The sequence below is a fragment of the Trachypithecus francoisi genome, unplaced genomic scaffold (genome assembly GCF_009764315.1).
Source record: "Trachypithecus francoisi isolate TF-2019V2 unplaced genomic scaffold, Tfra_2.0 Lachesis_group12, whole genome shotgun sequence".
In the NCBI taxonomy this organism is placed as follows: Eukaryota; Metazoa; Chordata; class Mammalia; order Primates; family Cercopithecidae; genus Trachypithecus; species Trachypithecus francoisi.
The window spans coordinates 286098-307434 of NW_022681457.1; the positions used below are offsets into that span (position 1 = coordinate 286098).

The window sequence follows — 21337 nt, forward strand, 5'->3', positions numbered from 1 at the left end:
TTTTTGTATTTTTAGTAGAGATGGAGTTTTGTTATGTTGGCCAGGCTGGTCTCAAACTCCTGACGTCAAGTGATCCACCCGCCTTGGCATCCCAAAGTGCTGGGACTACAGGTGTGAGCCACCTTGCCCAGCTTAAGATTTCATAAGAACAATATTTGTAAGCCATATAACTAATAAGGGGTTAATATTCAAAATATATAAGGGACTCCTACAATGCTAGTGGGAACATCAAACACTGCAGCCACTGTGGAAAACAGTATAGGGGTTCCTCAAAACGTTAAAAACAGAACTACCAAATGATGCTGTAATCTCCTTTCTGGGTATTTATTCAAAAGAATTGAAATCAGGACCTTGAAGAGATACCCGCCCTCCTATGTTCACTGCAGCTCTGCTCAATACCCAAGATATGGAAACAACCTAAATGTTTATCAACAGATGAATGGGTCAAGGAAATGCGGTCTATACATGCAATGGAATGTAACGCAGCCTTAAAATGGAAATCCTAGCTGGGCTCAGTGGCTCACCCTTGTAATCCCAGCACTTTGGGAGGCCAAGGCGGGCAGATCACTTGAGGCCAGGAACTCAGGACCAACTGGGCCAACATGGTGAAACCCCATCTCTACTAAAAGTACAAAAAAATTAGCTGGGCATGGTGACGGGTGCCTGTAAACCCAGCTACTCAAGAGACTGAGGCAGGAGAATCACTTGAACTCGGGAGGCGGAGGTTGCAGTGAGCAGAGATCGCGCCATTGCACTCTAGCCCGGGCAACAAGAGCAAAACTCAGTCTCAAAAAAAAAAAAAAAAGAAAAGGAAATCCTGAAGCTGGGTGTGATGGCTCACGCCTGTAATCCCAGCACTTTGGGATGCCAAGGCAGGAGGATCACTTGAGGCCAGGAGTTGGAGACCATCCTGGCCAACATGGTGAAACCCCATCTCTACTAAAAATACTAACATTAGCCAGGCGTGGTGGCGTGCACCTGTAATCCCAGCTACTTGGGAGGCTGAGGCAGGAGAATCGCTTGAACCCAGGAGGTGGAGACTGCATTGAGCCAAGATCATGCCACTGCACTTCAGCCTGGGTGTCAGAGCAAGGCTCCATCTCAAAACATGAAAGGAAATCCTGGGCTGGGCACGGTGGCTCACGCCTGTAATCCCAGCACTTTGGGAGTCCAAGGCAGGCGGATCACAAGGTCAGGAGTTTGAGACCAGCCTGGCCAATATGGTGAAACCCCATCTCTACTACAAATACAAAAATTAGCCAGGCGTGGTGGCGGGCGCCTGTAGTCCCAGCTACTCGGGAGGCTGAGGCAGGAGAATTGCCTGAACCCGGGAGGCAGAGGTTGCAGTGAGCCAAAATCGTGCCACTGCACTCCAGCCTGGGCAACAGAGCGAGACTGTGTCTCAAAAAAAAAAAAAAGAAAAAAGAAGAAAGGAAATCCTGGGCTGGGTGCAGTGGCTCACGCCTGTAATCCCAGCACTTTGGGAGGCCAAGGCAGGTGGATTACAAGGTCAGAGATCGAGACCATCCTGGCTAACATGGTGAAACCCCGTCTCTACTAAAAATACAAAAAAATTAGCCAGGCGTGGGGGCATGGGGGTAGGCACTGTAGTCCCAGCTACTTGGGAGGCTGAGGCAGGAGAATGGTGTGAACCCAGGAGGTGGAGCTTGCAGTGAACCAAGACTGGGCCACTGCACTCCAGCCTGGAGGACAGAGCAAGACTCTGTCTCAAAAAAAAAAAAAAAAGGAAATCCTGAAGGTGGGCACAGTGTCTTATGCCTGTAATCCCAGCGCTTTGGAAGGCTGAGGTGGGTGGATCACTTGAGGCCAGGAGTTCAAGACTAGCCGGGGTAACATGGTGAGACACTGTTTCTACCAAAAAAAAAAAATAGAAGAAGAAGATGTAAAGAGAATAAATAGGCCGGGCGTGGTGGCTCAAGCCTATAATCCCAGCACTTTGGGAGGCCGAGACGGGCGGATCACGAGGTCAGGAGATCGAGACCATCCTGGCTAACACGGTGAAACCCCGTCTCTACTAAAAAATACGAAAAACTAGCCGGGCGATTTGGCGGGCGCCTGTAGTCCCAGCTACTCAGGAGGCTGAGGCAGGAGAATGGCCTAAACCCAGGAGGCAGAGCTTGCAGTGAGCTGAGATCCGGCCACTGTACTCCAGCCTGGGCGCGAGACTCCGTCTCAAAAAAAAAAAAAAAAAGAATAAAGGTATTATTAAATAATAATTAATAATAATAATAATAATATATAAATAATAATAAAAATATAAATAAAATAATATATAAATAATAAATAATAAATAATAATATAAATAATAAATAATAATAAATAAATATTACTATATTATATATAGTAATAAATAATAATATATAAATAATAAATAATATATAAAAATAAATAATAAAAATATAAATAAAATAATATATAAATAAATAATAATAAATAAATATTACTCTCTGGGGTTAATGCATTCCTTTCTCCCCCAAAATCAATTCTCCAAACTCCTATACTCTCCTCTCTTCTCACTCAGCAGTCTGTTAGAACTCAAGTCAGATTTTTTGTTTGTTTTTTGAGGCAGAGTCTCACTCTGTTGCCCAGGCTGGAGTGCAGCGGCACCATCTCAGCCCACTGCAACCTCTGCCTCCCAGGTTCGAGCAATTCTCCTGCTCAGCCTCCCGAGTAGCTGGGACTATAGGTGTGTGTGTGCCACCACACCCAGGTAATTTTTGTATTTGTAAGTAGAGACGGGGTTTCGCCATGTTGCTCAGGCTGGTCTCGAACCTCTGAGCTCTAGCGATCAACTCTCCTCGGCCTCCCAAAGTGCTGGGGTTACAGGCATGAACCACCGTGCCCGGCCTCAAGTCAGACTAGGCTCTTCCTCTGCTCAGAACTCTCCTGACTCTCTCAGAGTCAACCCAGAAGAACTTACCAAAGGCCTATAAACGGAACACTACCCTGTCCATGATCACCTCATCTCTGTCTCTCTGTCCATCACTCACAAGCAACTCCTCGCTATTCCTCCAATGTACTGGGCACGCTGCCACCACAGGGCCCTTGCAGTTCCTGTTCCTCTTCCTGGAATGCTCTTCCCAGGGGTCCAGATATCTGCCTGGCTCCCTCCTCACTTCCTCCAGTTCTCTTCCAAAATCATCCCCTGCCAGATGTGGTGGCACACGTCTATAATCCTAACACTTTGAGAGGCCAAGGTGGGAGGATTGCTTCAGCTCAGGAGTTCAAGACCAGCCTGGGCAACATAGCAATACCCCATCCCTCCTAAAAAAAAAAAAAGAAAAGAAAAATTAGCTGGGCATGGTGGTGCACACCTGTGGGCCCAGCCACTCGGGAGGCTGAGGTAGGAGGATGGCTTTGAATCAGGGAGGTTGAGGCTGCAGTGAGCCATGTTCTGAATTAGATACTGGTGATGATTGTGCAACGTTGCCAGTATAGGAGAAACCATTGAACTGTACACTTTAAAAGGGTAAATTTAGCCGGATGCAGTGGCTCACGCCTGTAATCCCAGCACTTTGGGATTCCGAGGCGGGCAGATCACTTGAGCTTAACAGTTCGAAACCAGCCTGACCAACATGGTGAAACCCCATCTCTACTAAAAATTTAAAAATTAGCCAGGCGTGGTGGCAGGTGCCTGTAGTCTCAGCTACTTGGGAGGCTGAGGCATGAGAATTTCTTGAACCTGGGGGTGCAGAGGCTACAGTGAGCTGAGATTGCCCCACTGCTCTCCAGCCTGGGCAACAGAGTGAGACTCCATCTCAAAAAAAAGGTAAATTTTATGGAATGTGAATTATAACTCAATTTTTCAACATGCATTAGGAGGGACACTTCAAACTCTTTTTTACCCCAGCCTTCCCTACCATCACCCAGAGTATCTGGCTAGGAGGGGAGTGGCTAGCGACACCAGAAGATTAGCAGGGAGGAGGGTGCAGGGATTTGGGGGATGAGGGGGTGGGATTCAGACCAGGGACAGGATCCAGGGATAGTGAGAAAAGAGATGAGAGTGGTTTGGGGGCTTGGTGACTTAGAGAACAGAGTTGCAGGCTCTGTTTTTGGGTTTTGGGGCCCACCCTGCCCCCTTCCGACCTCTTAGCTCCTATCCTCCAGCAGCTGTTTGTGTGCTGCCTCTGAAGTCCAGCCTGAATGACCTTTAGCCTGTTCCCGTCCCTGAGATGGGCAAACATTGCAAGCAGCAAACAGCAAACACACAGCCCTCTCTGCATGCTGACCTTGGAACTGGGGCAGAGGTCAGAGACCTCCCTGGGCCCATGCCACCTCCAACATCCACTTGACCTCTTGGATTTTGGTGGAGAGGGGCAGAGGTTGTCCTGGCCTTGTTAGGTAGTGTGAGAGGGTCTCAGTTCAAAACCACCACCTGCTGGTTGGGGAGTTGTCAATAAGTGGCTACGCCCCCACCCCGAAGCCTGTTTCCCCATCTGTACAATGGAAGTGATAAAGATGTCCACCTGATAGGGTTTTTGTGGCAAATAAGTAAGTGTTTTTTTTTTTTTTTTTGAGTCGGAGTCTTGCTCTGTCACCCAGGCTGGAATGCAATGGCGCAATCTCAGCTCACTGCAACCTCCGCCTCCCAGGTTCAAGCGATTCTCTTGCCTCAGCCTCCTGAGTAGCTGGGATTACAGGCATGCACCACCACGCCCAGCTAATTTTTTGTATTTAGTAGAGACAGGTTTCATTATGTTGGTCAGGCTGGTCTTGAACTCCTGACCTCAGGTGATCCACCTGCCTCAGCCTCCCGAAGTGCTGGGATTACAGGTGTGAGCCACTGTGCTCGGCCTTTTTTTTTTTTTTTTTTTAAAAACGGAGTCTTGCTCTGTCACCCAGGCTGGAGCACAGCGGTGCAATCTCGGCTCACTGCCAACTCCATCTCCTGGGTTCAAGTGATTCTCCTGCCTCAGCCTCCCGAGTAGCTGGGACTACAAGTATGTGCCACCACACCCAACTAATTTTTGTATTTTTAGTCGAGACGGGGTTTCACCATGTTGGTGGTCTCAATCACTTGACCTTGTGATCCACCTGTCTCGGCCTCCCAAAGTTCTGGTATTACAGGCGTGAGCCACCACACCCGGCCCCCCAACTTTTTTTTTTTTTTTTTGAGATGGAATCTGGCTCTGTCACCCAGGCTAGAGTGCATTGCGCCATCTTGGCTCACTGCAACTTCTGCCTCCTAGGTTCAAGCGATTCTCCTGCCTCAAGCTCCCAAGTAGCTGGGATTATAGGCACCCACCACCACGCCCGGCTAATTTTTGTATTTTTAGTGGAGACAGGGTTTCACTATATTGGCCAGGCTGATCTCGAACTCCTGACCTCAAGTGATCTGCCTGTGTCAGCCTCCAAAAGTACTGGGATTACAGGCATGAGCCACTAGGCCCCACTGCTATTAAGTACATTAATCATCTAAAAGCCCTGCCGTGGTTCCTGCCACACAGTGTGTGCTGGGGAAGCATGCACTAATTAAACAGCAGCTGGCATTGATGGAGCACCTATGCGGCATTTTCTGTGCACGATCTTTACTCTCCCGGCAACCCTATGGGGGTAGGTAGTCCATGACCCCCATTCATGGATGAAGAAACAGGCCCAGACAGGTAAAGCAACTTGCACCAGGTCATACCACTAGAAAGAGGTAGAATCGGCCAGGCCCAGTGGCTCATGCCTATAATCCCAGCACTTTGGGAGGCTGAGGCAGGCGGATCGCTTGAGGTCAGGAGTTCGAAACCAGCCTGGCCAACGTGGTGAAACGCTGTCTATATTAAAAATGCAAAAATTGGCCGGGCGCGGTGGCTCAAGCCTGTAATCCCAGCACTTTGGGAGGCCGAGACGGGCGGATCACGAGGTCAGGAGATCGAGACCATCCTGGCTAACACGGTGAAACCCGGTCTCTACTAAAAAAAAAAATACAAAAAAATTAGCCGGGCGAGATGGCGGGCGCCTGTAGTCCCAGCTACTTGGGAGGCTGAGGCGAGAGAATGGTGTAAACCCGGGAGGCGGAGCTTGCAGTGAGCTGAGATCCGGCCACTGCACTCCAGCCTGGGCAACAGAGCGAGACTCCGTCTCAAAAAAAAAAAAAAAAAAAAAAATGCAAAAATTAGTTGGGCGTGGTGGCAAGCACCTGTAGTTCCAGCTACTCAAGAAGCTGAGGTAGGAGAATTGCTTGAACCCAGGCGATGGAAGTTGCAGTGAGCTGAGATCGCGCCACTGCACTACAGCATGGGCGATAGAGCAAGACTCCGTCTCAAAAAAGAAAGAAAGGAAGAAAAGAAAGAAAGAAAGAGAGAGGGAGAGAAGGAGGGAGGGAGGGAGGGAGGAAGAAAAGAAAGAAAATAAAAAAAGAAAAGAAAAAAAAAGAAAAGAAAAGAAAAGGAAGAAAAAGGTAGAGTCAGGCTCTGAACCCCACACTAAGCTGGTTTTCATAACAACACATAGTGGGTTTGTTTTTGTTTTTTATTTTGGGTTTTTGTTTGCTTGTTGTGGAGACAGGGTCACCCAGGCTGTAGTGCAATGATACAATCATAGCTCACTGTAGCCTTGAACTCCTAGACAAGCAATCCTCCCACCTCGGCCTCCTAAGTGGCTGGGACTACAGGTGCATGCCACCACGCCTGGCTAATTTTTTTATTGTTAGTAGAGACGAGGTCTCCCTATGTTGCCCAGACTAGTGTCTAACTCCTGGGCTCAGGTGATCCTCCCACCAGGGATTACAAGGGATTACAGGCATAAGCCACCATGCTGGCCCCCCCTTTTTGTGTTTTTTTTTGAGATAGAGTCTCTCACTGTCACCCAGGCTGGTGTGCTGTGGCGCAATCTCGGCTCACTGCAACCTCTGCCTCCCGGGTTCAAGCAATTCTCCTGCCTCAGCCTCCTGAGTAGCTGAGATTACAGGTGCCCACCACCACATCCAGCTAATTTTTTTTTTTTTTTTTGGTGGTGGTATTTTTAGTAGAGACGGGGTTTTGCCATGTTGGTCATGCTGGTCTCGAACTCCTGACCTTGTGATCCACCTGTCTCGGCCTCCCAAAGTGATGGAATTAGAGGCGTGAATCACCGCACCCGGCTTTTTTTTTTTTTTTTTTTGAGAGATGGGGATCTTACTATGTTGCCCAGGCTGGGCTCTCAAACTCCTGGGCTCAAGGAATCCTCCTACCACAGCTTCCTGAGTAGCTGGGGCTACAAGCCCCTGCCACAGTACCTGGCTGTTTTTGGTTTTTATAATTGTGATAAAATATAAACAACATGGCTGGGCGCAGTGGCTCAGGCCTGTAATCCCAATGCTTTGAGAGGTCGAGGTGGGAGGATTATGTGAGCTTAGGAGTTCAAGACCAGCCTGGGCAACTTGGCAAAACCCTGTCTCTACAAAAATAAAAAAATTAGCTGGGCGGCCGGGCGTGGTGGCTCATGCCTGCAATCCCAGCACTTTGGGAAGCTGAGGTGGGTGGATCACTTGAGAGGTCAGCGGTTCGAGACCATCCTGGCCAACATGGTGAAAACCCATCTCTTTAAAAATACAAAAAATTGGCCGGGCGCGGTGGCTCAAGCCTGCAATCCCAGCACTTTGGGAGGCCGAGACGGGCGGATCACGAGGTCAGGAGATCGAGACCAGCCTGGCTAACACGGTGAAACCCCGTCTCTACTAAAAAAAAACACAAAAAACTAGCCGGGCAAGGTGGCGGGCGCCTGTAGTCCCAGCTACTCAGGAGGCTGAGGCAGGAGAATGGCGTAAACCCGGGAGGCGGAGCTTGCAGTGAGCTGAGATCCCGCCACTGCACTCCAGTCCGGGCGACAGAGCGAGACTCCGCCTCAAAAAAAAAAAAAAAAAAATACAAAAAATTGGCCGGGCGCAGTGGCTCAAGCCTGTAATCCCAGCACTTTGGGAGGCCGAGACAGGCGGATCACGAGGTCAGGAGATCGAGACCATCCTGGCTAACACGGTGAAACCCCGTCTCTACTAAAAAAATACAAAAAATTAGCTGGGCGAGATGGCGGGCGCCTGTAGTCCCAGCTACTCGGGAGGCTGAGGCGAGAGAATGGCATAAACCTGGGAGGCGGAGCTTGCAGTGAGCTGAGATCCGGCCACTGCACTCCAGCCTGGGCGACAAGGCGAGACTCCGTCTCAAAAAAAAAAAAAAAAAAAAAAATACAAAAAATTGAGCCGGGCATGGTGGCTCACGCCCGTAATCCCAGCACTTTGGGAGACCGAGGCAGGTGGATCACCTGAGGTCAGGAGTTCGAGCCCAACCTGGCCAACATTGTGAAACCCCATCTCTATTAAAAATACAAAAAATTAGCTGGGCGTGGTGGCAAGTGCCTATAATTCCAGCTACTGAGGAGGCTGAGGCCGGAGAATTGCTTGAACCTGGGAGGCAGAGGTTGCAGTGAGTTGAGATCGCACCATTACACTCCCGCCAGGGCAACAAGAGCGAAACTCTGTCTCAAATAAATAAATGCATACATACATACATACACACATACATACATACAAAAAATTTGCCGGGAGGTGTTGCCCCGCGCCTGTAATCCCAGCTACTCAGGAGGCTGAAGCAGGAGAATCGCTTGAACCAGGGAGGCAGAGGTTGCAGTGAGCCAAGATCGTGCCATTGCACTCTAGCCTGGGTGACAGAGTGAGACTCTGCCTCAAAAACAAAAACAAAAAAAACAAAACTTACCATTGCAGCCATTTTTAGGTGTACAGTTCAGTGGCATTAAGTACATTCACCTTGTTGTGCAACGATCACCACTATTTCCAGGATATCTTCGTCATCCCAAACAAACTCTGGGTGTTTTCAATCTGCTGATGATTGTTAGCGAGGAACTCCAGGGGACATCTGCTGTGCTCATGCTGGGGCCTCTGGGATGGACAGGATTCTGCCAAGGCAGACATCTGGGTCAAGACAGTCCTGCACTGTTGTTCAGGTTGTGGCCAAGGTTAGGTTTACAGATTTGCCATGTAAAAATGCAGGATGCTCAGTTACATTTGAATTTCAGATAAATAGCAAAAAAACTTTTTGGTACAATTCCCAAATATTGCATGGGACATATTTATACTAAAACATCATGCACTGTTGATTTGAAATTCAAATATAATTGGGCCTCCTCTACTTCATCTGGCAAGCATAGACAAAAGAATCCAGTCCACAGTCCCCTGACTGAGCCATGTGCCCTGGGGTGCAGCTGGGTCCGTCAAGAGAAAAATGTTCTATTTCTGGCACTATTCCTGGCCTGATGTGGGTTTCTTTTTTTTTAGACAGACTCTCACTCTATTGCCCAGGCTAGAGTGCAGTGGCACGATCTCGGCTCACTGCAATCTTCGCCTCCTAGGTTGAAGCGATTCTCCTGCCTCAGCCTCCTGAGTAGCTGGAACTACAGGCACACGCCACCATACCCAGCTAATTTTTGTATTTTTAGTAGAGACGGGGTTTCACTATGTTGGCCATGATGGTCTCTATCTCCTAACCTCATGATCTACCCGCCTTGGCCTCCCAAAGTGCTGGGATTACAGGTGTGAGCCACCGTACCTGGCCTTTGTTGGTTTTTGTTGTTGTTATTGTTGTTTTGTTTTTGAGACAAGGTCTTGCTCCATTGTCCCCCACCCCCAAGTAGCTGGGATTACAGGCATGCACCACCACACCCGGCTAATTTTTGTATTTTTAGTAGAGACCAGGTTTCACTATGTTTCCCAGGCTGGTCTTGAACTCCTGGCCTCAAGTGATCCGCCTGCCTCAGCCTCCCAAAGTGCTGGGATTACAGGTGGGAGCCACCGCCCTGGCCCTGGACCTGATGTTGATGACCTCCTACTATGTGCACCTGCAGTTCTCCTGCATAGGCCTCAGCCCTCCTGCATGAGGACGCTGGGAGGCAGGTGCTCCCTATCAACCCCATGTTACATTTGAACAAATTGAGCCCTGGAAAAGAAAACGTATTTGCCCAGGTCATGCAGTGAAGGAGTGGGGAATTCGAAGCCCAGGTCTGTCTGAAGCCAGAGTCACCCGGAGGAGAAAGAGCTGGAATTGAGAACTCAAGGAATGCGTGGAGGTGATCGGGTTCCAGCCCACCCGGAAAGAAACAGAGGCTGGAGACATGAGACTGTGTTGCTATTTCCTGCCATCATCCCTTGGGCCCTGTTGAGGCCCTGCCACAAGCCTGGCCCTGCAGCCCAGTGGCTAGGATAAATTAGACACAAAATAATAATAACAGCGATGATCTTTGAGCACCTATAATGCCAGGCTCCACGGTAAGAGCTTTCTTTGTTTTTGTTTTGTTTTGTTTTGAGACAGAGTCTCTCTGTCACCCAGGCTGAAGTGCAGTAGCGTGATCGTGGCTCACTGTAGCCTTCACCTCCCGGGTTCAAGCAATTCTCCTGCCTCAGCCTCCCGAGTAGCTGGGATTACAGGCGTGTGTCACTACGTCTGGCTAATTTTTGTATTTTTAGTAGAGACAGGGTTTCACCATGTTGGCCAGGTTGGTCTCAAACTTCTGGCCTCATATGATCCGCCCACCTCAGCCTCCCAAAGTGCTGGGATTACAGGCATGAGCCACTGTGCCTTTCTTTGTTTTTTTTTTTTTTTGAGACGGAGTCTCGCTCTGTCACCCAGGCTGGAGTACAGTGGCCGGATCTCAGCTCACTGCCAGCTCCGCCTCCCAGGTTTACGCCATTCTCCTGCCTCAGCCTCCCGTGTAGCTGGGACTACAGGCGCCCGCTACCTCGCCCGGCTAGTTTTTCTTCGTTTTAGTAGAGACGGGGTTTCACCCAGGATGGTCTCGATCTCCTGACCTCGTGATCCGCCCGTCTCGGCCTCCCAAAGTGCTGGGACTACAGGCTTGAGCCACTGCGCCTGGCCACCTTTCTTTGTATTTGTTCAAGTAATATCCCGAAATATGTACTATGTCTCGCACTTTATAGAGGAGGAAACTGAGGCCAGCAAATGAGGCTGTCATGGGAGGTGGAGACAGGATTTGAACCTGCTTCAGTGCAGGAGGCTCAAGAGCCTCTGTCTTCTCTCAGGGCACGGTGTGGGAGGGTGGGAAGGAGGGAGGCCCACAGAGGCATGACCTCTGATTGCCACTGTCACCTGGGCCCGGCTCTCTAAAGTCTCTGCCAAGTGGGGAGGTGGCCGGAGGAGGGCCCTGCTCTGTGCAGCCTCCCCTCCCCCGGCCCGCAGAGTTGAGCACAGAGGGACAGAGACACGGAAACCCCAGAAATGTCCCTCCTCAGAAACAGGCTCCAGGACCTTCCTGCCCTGTGCCTCTGTGTGCTGGTCCTGGCCTGCATTGGGGGTGAGAAGAAGAGGGTGGAGGGATGTGGGGCCCACACCTGGTGGGTGTGAGTGTGGCTGTGTATCCTGTGGCTCTGTAGCCACGTGAGACGTGAGTACGAGCGTGTGCGTGTCGGGGAGTGTGTGTGTCAGTGGTTGAGAGTAAAGTGTGAATATAACATTGGTACAAACTGGGATCATCTGTGCATGTGTGTGTGTGCGTGCACGGAACTGGGAGTATGCAGTCGTGGTAAAAGTGCATGTCTGTGTGCGTGTGTGTATTTGTGTGCACCTGTCTGTGGGGTACATGTGTGCAAAATATTTGAGTGTGTGGACACATGTGAGGGGGTCTGTGAGTGTGTGCTGGTGTGTACGTCTGTGTTTTGCATATGCATTTAATTTTTTTTTTTTGAGACGGAGTCTCTGTCACCCAGTGCGTGACAGTGCAGTGGCATGATCTCGGCTCACTGCATCATCCGCCTCCCCGGTTCAAGCGATTCTCCTGCCTCAGCCTTCAGAGTATTTGAGACTACAGACTCACGCACCACACCTGGCTAATTTTTTATATTTTTGGTAGAGACAGGGTTTTGCCATATTGCCCAGGCTGGTCTTGAACTCCTGACTTCAGGTGATCCGCCCGCCTTGGCCTCCCAAAGTGCTAGGGTTACAGGCATGAGCCACCATGCCCGGCGATGTACTTTATTTTAAAATGGGATCATATTCTAGATCAGTGTCATCCAGTAGAAATTTAAATTTTTAACACAGGGCCGGGCACGTTGGCTCATGCCTGTAATCCCAGCACTTTGGGAGGCCGAGGCGGGCAGATCACAAGGTCAGGAGATTGAGACCATCCTGGCTAACAGACGGGTAAAAACTTGTCTCTACTGAAAATACAAAAAATTAGCCACACATAGTGGCACACACCTGTAGTCCCAGCTACTCGGGAGGCTGAGGCCAGAGAATCACTTGAACTCGGGAGGCAGAGCTTGCAGTGAGCCGAGATCACATCACTGCACTCCAGCCTGGGCGACAGAGCAAGACTCAGTCTCAAAAAAAAAAAAAAAAAAAAAAATTAACACGTATATAGCACCTACAATGTGCAAGGCACCATTCTATGTGCATCGTATGTATTAACTCTTAATTCTCACAATACCCTGCGGTAGGTACTATTATCCCATAACTGAGTCATGGGAAGAGAGGATAAGTCACCAGCCAAGGCACACAGCCGGCCACATGTGGCCCCCGCGTGACAGTTGGTCTCTGTAGGCGAGGCTTTGTCCAGACGCGTGGGTAGAAGGTCTAGCCTGGAAAGAGGAACTGACAGCAAGGCTAAGCCAATGTCTGCCCCTGGGGGCAGAAAGTCACCTTCTGCTTTCCCTCCACTGTCCATAGAGGTAGCTTAGACAGGGTGGCGGTCACAGGAGAACTAAGGGGGAAAAGGGTAGTTCCTGGGCAGCAAAATCAGGTGGTGAAGGGAGGCATCAGAGGATGGCGATTAGAGAGGCCATTAGAGGGAAACCATAGGCAGACAGGGTGACAGGAGGGACTACTGACACAAGGTGAAGAGATGGCCCGGCCGGACGGGGTGGCTCACATCTGTAATCCCAGCATTTGGGGAGGCCGAGGTGGGTGGATCACTTGAGGTCAGGAGTTCAAAGCCCCAACATGGCGAAACCCCATCTCTACTTAAAATACAAAAATTAGCCGGGCATGGTGGCACATGCCTATAATCCCAGCTACTCAGGAGGCTGAGGCAGGAGAATTGCTTGAATCCAGGAGGTGGAGGTCGCAATGAGATAAGATCACGCCACTGCACTCCACCCTGGGCAACAGAGCAAGAGACTGACTCTGTCTCAAAAAAAAAAAAAAAAAAAAAAGGGAGAGAGAGAGATGATTGATGGTTGAAGAGGGGTAAACAGTCAGGGGACATATACGGGTAAAGGCAGGAGGCAAGAGGACTGGCAGGGGGCTGCCCCAGGGCTACCAGGAGTGACACAGGATGAGCATGGTGGGAAGGAAGAAGGGGAGATTGTAGGGTCCCAGCCCGCCCAAGTTGCCCTCTGGTTCCACCTAGCATGCCAGTCAGAAACCCATGAAGGAACCCCCAGCCCCCCACCAAAGCTAAAGATGAGTCACTGGAGCCTGGTGACGGGCAGGATGAAGGAGCTGCTGGAGCCATTGGTGAACAGGACCAGAGACAGGTGGCAGTGGTTCTGGTGAGTGTGTGCTGGGCTGGGTGGCAGGAGGGGACTCCTGGGTCTGAGGGAGGAGGGGCTGGAGGGCTGGGGGCCTGGGCTCCTGGGTCTGAGGGAGGAGGGGCTGGGGGCCTGGATCCTGGGTCTGAGGGAGGAAGGCTGGGGGCCTGGGCTCCTGGGTCTGAGGGAGAAGGGGCTGGGGGCCTGGGCTCCTGGGTCTGAGGGAGGAGGGGCTGGGGGCCTGGATCCTGGGTCTGAGGGAGGAGGGATGGGGGCCTGGGCTCCTGGGTCTGAGGGAGAAGAAGGGGCTGGGGGCCTGGGCTCCTGGTCTGAGGGAGGAGGGGCTGGGGGCCTGGATCCTGGGTCTGAGGGAGGAAGGCTGGGGCCTGGACTCCTGGGTCTGAGGGAGGAGGGACTGGGGCCTGGGCTCCTGGGTCTGAGGGAGGAGGGACTGGGGCCTGGGCTCCTGGGTCTGAGGGAGGAGGGGCTGGGGGCCTAGACTCCTGGGTCTGAGGGAGGAGGGGCTGGGGCCGGAACCCCTGGGTTTCAGGGAGGAGGAAAGGGTGGGAGTGGGGCTGTGACCCCTAGGTCTGGGAGGGGCAGAGCGTTAGAGCTGAGAACAGGAACTGGGTCAGAGAAAGGAGCAGATAAATGGGGCAGAGAACACCCAGAGAGAGCTGGGGCCTCCACTGTGATGTCCTCTCTCCCGCAGGAGCCCCAGCACCTTCCGGGGCTTCATGCAGACGTACTATGACGACCACCTCAGGGACCTGGGTCCGCGCACCAAGGCCTGGCTCCTCAAATCCAAAGACAGCCTCTTGAACAAGACCCACAGCCTGTGCCCCAGGATTGTCTGTGGGGACAAGGACCAGGGTTAAAATATTCATAAAAGCCAGGTGTGGTTGTGGCGGGTGCCTGTAGTCCCAGCGACTCAGGAGGCTGAGGTGGAAGGATGGCTTGAGCCCAGGAGTCCGAGACCAGCCTGGGCAACACAGCGAGATCCCTTGGGGGGGAAACAAAAAGAAACAAAAAAAGTTCATACTTCTCCAATAAATAAAGTCTCACCTGTGTCCCTGTCTGGATCCTTCCCCAGTGTGGCCAGAAGAAAACCCACCCCACCCCCTCCCAGGAATTAATGAGTAGAAGAGGTGACACCTGATGGGGAAGGGAGAGTTGGGGGATAGGGAAGGGTATCAAGGGATAACACCCTATTGTGGGTTTGCGGAGAATGGGGGACTTTGAGGCGCACCAGTTTCAGGAGGGTGAGGGCAGGAGTGCAGGTGGAGTCAGCAGGTCCCCATGATGGCCCTCATGAGAACTTCGCCCTTGTCTCCCACAAGCTCTGACTCCATTCCCAGTGGGCACCCAGCACCTCCAACCCCTCCACAGCCCCCAAGCCACCTCTGTCAGAGGCAATTCTCAGAGTGAGGGTTCCCTGTCACTTGAGTGAAGGTTCCCTGTGGCGTGACCTTGGGGGATGTCATTGACCTTTCTGTCCCCATCCACCCCCTCGGTGGTTCTGTTGGCCAGGACTTTGGCCTAGACAAAGGATGGGGGTGGTGGCTGTGGAGCGGAAGTGGGTCTCAAACGCTATAAAGCCTCTCTATGCCTGTCTGGAGCTGGAGAGGACAGCCTGCCAGAGTCTGGTAAGAGAGGGACCCAGGGTGTGGGAGCAGGGGGGCGTCAGCAGGGAGAGGGCAAAGATCGATAAAGTAGGAATTGTAAGAGGTACAATGTTAGAAGCCTGTGTTGGAACCGTGACTGTGTGTGTGTGTGTGTGTGTGAGTGTGATGAAGTCTTGCTATATTGCCCAGGCTAGACTCAAACTCCTAGGCTCAAGCAATCCTCCTGCCTCAGCGTCCGTAGTAACTGGGACTATAGGTGCACCACCACACTGTAAATCACAGAATTTAGAAATGTAGACTATTTGAGCCTCTGCTTAGAGTTGGGGTGGCTGAGGAGGGGAGGATCCCTTGAGCCCAGGAGTTTGAGGCTGCAATGAGCTATGATCTTGCCACTGTGTTCCAGCCTGGGTGACAGAGAAACCCCATTTCTAAAAAAGAAAAAGAAAAAGGGCTAGGCACATTGTCTCAGGCCTGTAATCCCAGCACTTTGGGAGGCCGAGGTGGGTGGATCACCTGAGGTCAGGAGTTCAAGACCAGCCTTACGAGCATGGTGAAACCCCATCTCTACTAAAAATACAAAAATTAGCCGGGTGTGGTGGCGCATGCCTGTAATCCCAGCTACTCCGGAGGCTGAGGCAGGAGAATTGCTTGAACCCGGGAGGCGGAGGTTGCAATGAGCCCAGATCATGCCACTGCACTCTAGCCTGGGTGACAGAGCCAGACTCAGTCTTGGGGGAAAAAAAAGAATGAAAGAATTTAAAAATCTAAAAAAGAATTGTAGGCTGGGCGCAGTGGCTTACATCTGTAATCCACACGCTTTGGGAGGCCGAGGTGGATGGATCACTTGATATCAGGAGTTGGAGACCAGCCTGGCCAACATGGTGAAACCCCGTCTCTACTAAAAATACAAAAGTTAGACAGGCGTGGTGGTGCATGCTTGTATTCCCAGCTAGGAGGCTGAGGCAGGAGAATCACTTGAACCCGGGAGACAGAGGTTGCAGTGAGCCAAAATTGTGCCATTGAACTCCAGCCTGGGCAACAGAGAAAGACCCTGTCTCAAAAAAAAATAATAATAATTGTAGACCATTTGCTTGAGCTGTTCTTTCTCCAGGGAGCAGATCTCAACCTCTTTCTGATGTAGCTTCCTCATCTCCTACACGTGGATGATGATATTGTGCCCTGTACATGTTCTTCGTAATCAAAAGTGCCTCCCTCATAGGGCGGGTGAGAACTCAATGAGCAGATGGGACATGAGGTCTGAGTTAGGGCCTTTGATCTAGTGTGGGTCCTTTTTTTTTTTTTTTTTTTTTTTTTTTTTTGAGACGGAGTCTCGCTCTGTCGCCCAGGCTGGAGTGCAGTGGCCGGATCTCAGCTCACTGCAAGCTCCGCCTCCCGGTTTACGCCATTCTCTCGCCTCAGCCTCCCGAGTAGCTGGGACTACAGGCGCCCGCCATCTCGCCGGCTAATTTTTTGTATATTTTAGTAGAGACGGGGTTTCACCGTGTTAGCCAGGATGGTCTCGATCTCCTGACCTCGTGATCCGCCCGTCTCGGCCTCCCAAAGTGCTGGGATTACAGGCTTGAGCCACCGCGCCCGGCCTAGTGTGGGTCCTTAATGGTGTCTGCAGAGCACCTCCCTGCACTGACTCGGGCTTAGCAAAGGGCAGGGGCTTTGCTGTGTTCCTGCTGGGCCCAGAACTGTTTAGGTGCTCAAGAAAGTCTTCTAGGCTGGGCTCAGTGGCTCACGCCTGTACTCCCAGCACCTTGGGGAGGCCGAGATGGGAGGATCGCTTGAGCTCAGGAGTTCCAGACCAGCCTGGGTAACAAAGCAAGTCCCCCATCTCTACAAAAGAATAAAAATTAGCAGCCAGGCATGGTGGCTCACGCCTGTAATCCCAGCACTTGGGGAGGCCAAGGCAGGCAAATCACTTGAGGTTAGGAGTTCAAGACCCGCCTGGACAACATCCTGAAACCCTATCTCTCCTAAAAATACAAAACTTAGGTGGGGCGCCATGGCTCACGCCTGTAATCCCAGCACTTTGGGAGGCCGAGGCAGGCAAATCACTTGAGGTTAGGAGTTCAAGACCTGCCTGGACAACATAGTGAAACCCCATCTCTCCTAAAAATACAAAACTTAGGTGGGGCACCATGGCTCACGCCTGTAATCCCAGCACTTTGGGAGGCTGAGGCAGGTGGATCATGAGGTCAGGAGTTCTAGACCAGCCTGGCCAGCATGGTGGAACCCCATCTCTACTAAAAATACAAAAAATTAGCCAGGCATGGTGGCAGGCACCTGTAATCCCAGCTCCTTGGGAGGCTGAGGCAGGAGAATTGCTTGAACCCCAGAGGCGGAGGTTGCAGTGAGCTGAGAACACACCACTGCACTCCAGCCTGGGTGACAGAACAAGACTCCATCTCAAAAAAACAAAAACAAAAACACAAACAAAAAGCAGCCGGGCATGGTGGCGGATGCCTGTAATTCCAGCTACTGGGGAGGCTGAGGCAGGAGAATTTCTTGAACCTGGGAGGTATGGATTGTGGTGAGCCAAGATCGCGCCACTATACTCCAACCTGGGTGATAGAGTGAGATTCCGTTTCAAAAAAGGAAAAAAAAAAAAAAAAAGAAAATGTCAAAATCAGGAGTAGAATCACAGGATGTTGGAAAGTGAGGCCTAAGAAAGGGGCTGTGTCCAAGTCCATGCATGGGAAACTTGACTTGGACACCGAGTACATACAGAGCAGGATCTCAGTCCCCCCATTAGAGTGGGGCGTGACCACAGGAACAGCCGCCTCCAGTCGGCCCGCCATATGACCCCCGCTCAATGTTCCAGGTCTCCCGATACCATGGGCACACGATTCCTCCTGGCTCTGTGTCTTGTCCTCCTGGTACTGGGATTTGGTGAGTGTGAGCTTCCGGGGAGGGAGGCCGTGGGGAGGGGAATGAGCTCCAAGCATCTTCCTAGCCCAGGACCTTCTTATCCCTGCCTCTGCCCTCTCCTCTCATTCCTGCCACCTTTCCCCCTGCTGCAGCCCCATGGGCTCCCCTGACACACTCTCCCCCTGCAGAGGTCCAGGGGGCCCAACTGCCCCAGCAAGATGAGCCACCCAGCCCGGCCTTGCTCACCCAGGTGCAGGAATCTCTCTCCAGTTACTGGGAGTCAGCAAAGGCAGCCGCCCAGAAGCTGTACCAGAAGACATACCTGCCTGCTGTAGACGAGAAACTCAGGTAGCACCTGCCCCTGGAGAAATGGGGTATAACCCATACGGTCCATACCACCGACTCCATCCAGGACCCATAATTTCAGTCCCCAGCCCCTCCTCCCTCAGACCTAGGGGTCCACACCTCAGCCCCTCCTCCCTCAGACCCAGGAGTCCAGGCCCCCAGCCCCTCCTCCCTCAGACACAGGAGTCCGGGCCCCCAGGCCCTCCACCCTCAGACCCAGGAGTCCGGGCCCCAGCCTCTCCACCCTCAGACCCAGGCCCCCACCCCCTCTTTCTCCTTCAGACACAGGAGTCCAGGCCTCAGCCCCTCCTCCCTCAGATCCAGGAGTCCAGGCTCCCAGCCCTTCCTCCCTCAGACTCAGGAGTCCAGGCCCCCAGCCCCTCTTCCCTCTAACCCTCTGTGCTTTCTCCCCAGGGACTTGTACAGCAAAAGCACAGCAGCCATGAGCACTTACACAGGCATTTTTACTGACCAAGTTCTTTCTGTGCTGAAGGGAGAGGAATAACAGCCAGACCCTCCATCTGTGGACAAGGGGAGACTCCCCCGCTCCCCTGATCCCCCAGGTTCGGACTGAGCTCCCCCTTCCCAGTAGCTCTTGCATCCTGCTCCCAACTCTAGCCTGAATTCTTTTCAATAAAAAATACAATTCAAGTTGCTTCTCATGGATGGCACTGCTTTTCTGAGGACTCAGGGGCCAAGATGGAGGGGCTGACTCAGTCCAGCCAACATTTAGTCAGCACCTACTGTTGTGTATGGAGCCCTAACCCATGGGTCTGTTGGAATAAAACAGTGAATAGTAACAATAAATAATCGAAACAGCAATTAGAACTACTCTTTATTGAAGTCCAGCTTTCTCTCTCTCTCTCTCTCTCTTTTTTTTTTTTGAGGCTGGGTTTCACTCTGTCACCCAGGCTGGACTGCAGTGGTGCAATCTCGCCTCACTGCACCCTCCACCTCCAAGGCTGCAGCGATTCTCTGTGCCTCAGCCTCTGGAGTAGCTGGGATTACAGGCATGTGCCACTGTGCACGGTTCATGTTTGTATTTTTAGTAGACACAGGGTTTCGCCATGATGGCTAGGCTGGTCTCAAACTTCTGACCTCAAGTGATCCACCTGCCTCGGCCTCCCAAAGTGCTGGGGTGACAGGCATGAGCCACCGCGCCAGGCCAAAATCCGGCTTTCTCGTTTGTAAAATTACAAGTCATAGACACAGCTAGTCCACAGTGGCCTCTGACAGTCTCCAGTTGTTAACGGTGGATGGTGTCCAGGTTCTTGGCATCTTGAACAAAGAACTGAACAAAACAGACAAAGCAAGGAAGAAATGAAGGGATTTATTGAAAATGAACGTACACTCCACAGTGTGGGAGTGGGCCCAAGCATATGGGTTCAAAAGTCCTGTTACAGAATTTTTGGGAGTTTAAACTCCCCCTAGAGGATTCCCCTTCCACTGGTTACTCCTGTACACCCTATGTAAATGAAGAGGATGAAGAAAAGTTACAAAGTCATTCATCGCCTGTCTGAGAGGATGTTTCCTGTTATAGCTGAAGTGAATTGGCCTTATGTTCCCTGCCTCCAGACCCTATTTTCCTGCCTCACAGTTGCCGGACTGACACATTTTTTATTTTATTTATTTTGTTTTGAGATAAGGTCTTGCTCTGTCGCCCAGGCTGAAGTGCAGGGGTGAGATCTTGGCTTCCTGTAGGCTTGACCTCCTGGGCTCAAGAGATCCTCCCATCCCAGCCTCCCAAGTAGTTGGGACAAGAGATGCCCACTGCCACACCTGGCTAATTTTTTGTATTTTTAGTAGAGACAGGGTTTTGCCATGTTGCCTAGGCTAGTCTCCCATTCCCAGGCTCAAGCGATCTGCCCACCTCGCCCTCCCAAAGTGCTGGGATTACTGGTGTGAACCACTGCACCAGGCCTGGGCTGACACTAAATGTGCCACTGCAATCAGGTATGAAGGTACCGTGGCAGAGGGAAGAATGGTGCCCAAGTCAGTGCTGCATTGGCCGGGACCCAAGACGACAGACCTCTAAGGCTGGCGCGGTGGCTCATGCCTGTAATCCCAGAGCTTTGCTTGGCCAAGGTGGGCAGATCATCTGAGGTCAGGAGTTCAAGAGCAGCCTGGCCAACATGGTGAAAACACAAAAATAAAACACAAACATTTCTCTAATAAAAACACAAAAATTAGCCCACGCTAATTACAGGGTGGCCCACGCCTGTAATCCCAGTTACCTGGAGGCTGAGGCAGGAGAACTGCTTGTACCCAGGAGGCAGAGATCGGGCCACTGCACTCCAGCCTGGGCAGCAGAGCGAGACTCTGTCTCAAAAAAGAAAAAAGAAAAACTTATTAAAAAAAAAATGCAAGTAAAAAGCACAGAAGGCAGAAGGTGCAAATAAGCAGAGGCTCCATGGTCAGAAGGAGGCCACTGCTGGGACCATGAATGCAGGGGGCTGGGGGCCGAGATTCCTGTATCCTGAGGGAGTCCAGGGTGGTCCTGCTCCCCAAGTCCCATGGGTGGGGCTATTGGTCTCTGGAGATCCACGGCTTTTGTTTCTCCTAATCTGCTTGGCATTAACCTCCAGCCAGGCTTTCAACACCCTTGGGGCAGTTTTCCCAGGTCCTGGGGCTGGGCAGCTGAGTCCAGTAAAAAACAGGGGCCCTGGAGAGGGACTGTGGGCAATGCCCCCGAGTCCCCGGGGCCTGGGAAGAATGGAGGCTGCCAAGCGCAGGAGGTGGTGGGGAGGGGGAGACCCTGGAGTAACAATCCCTGCTCTGTCCACTTGGTTCCCACGGACTCGAGCCAAACCAAAGCACTGCCCGGACCAGTTCGGCTTCCAACCAATACTGATGCTGGCGTCAGACTCCTCCTTCCTTTCTCAGAACCCCATTCCCCTCAGGGCCCCCAGAGTCCAGGCCCCTAGATTCTTCTTCCCCTAAGACTCAGGAGTCTGGGACCCCCCAATCCCTTCTCCTCAAGACCTAGAAGGTTGGATCCCCAGTCCCCTTC

At 51.7% G+C, this 21337-nt stretch overlaps 2 protein-coding genes across 3 annotated transcripts; both read left to right on the forward strand.

Moving 5' to 3' along the window:
• Positions 1-11163: 11163 nt before the first annotated feature.
• Positions 11164-14550, forward strand: APOC4 (apolipoprotein C4). 2 transcript variants are annotated; one of them, XM_033223612.1, is made up of 3 exons: positions 11164-11307; positions 13360-13501; positions 14193-14550. In XM_033223612.1, exons 1-3 carry the CDS (start codon positions 11232-11234, stop codon positions 14356-14358), a joined length of 384 nt encoding a protein of 127 aa, XP_033079503.1. In that variant the 5' UTR covers positions 11164-11231; the 3' UTR covers positions 14359-14550. The 2 variants fall into 2 exon arrangements, with proteins under 2 accessions (XP_033079503.1, XP_033079504.1); XM_033223613.1 differs by lacking the exon at positions 11164-11307 and adding an exon at positions 12720-12910.
• A 454-nt stretch (positions 14551-15004) lies between these two features.
• APOC2 (apolipoprotein C2) lies at positions 15005-19149 on the forward strand. Its single transcript, XM_033223614.1, has 4 exons — positions 15005-15126; positions 17936-18003; positions 18171-18330; positions 18742-19149. The coding sequence occupies exons 1-4, from the start codon at positions 15086-15088 to the stop codon at positions 18830-18832; spliced, it is 360 nt and encodes a 119-aa protein (XP_033079505.1). The 5' UTR covers positions 15005-15085; the 3' UTR covers positions 18833-19149.
• The last annotated feature ends 2188 nt before the right edge of the window (positions 19150-21337 follow it).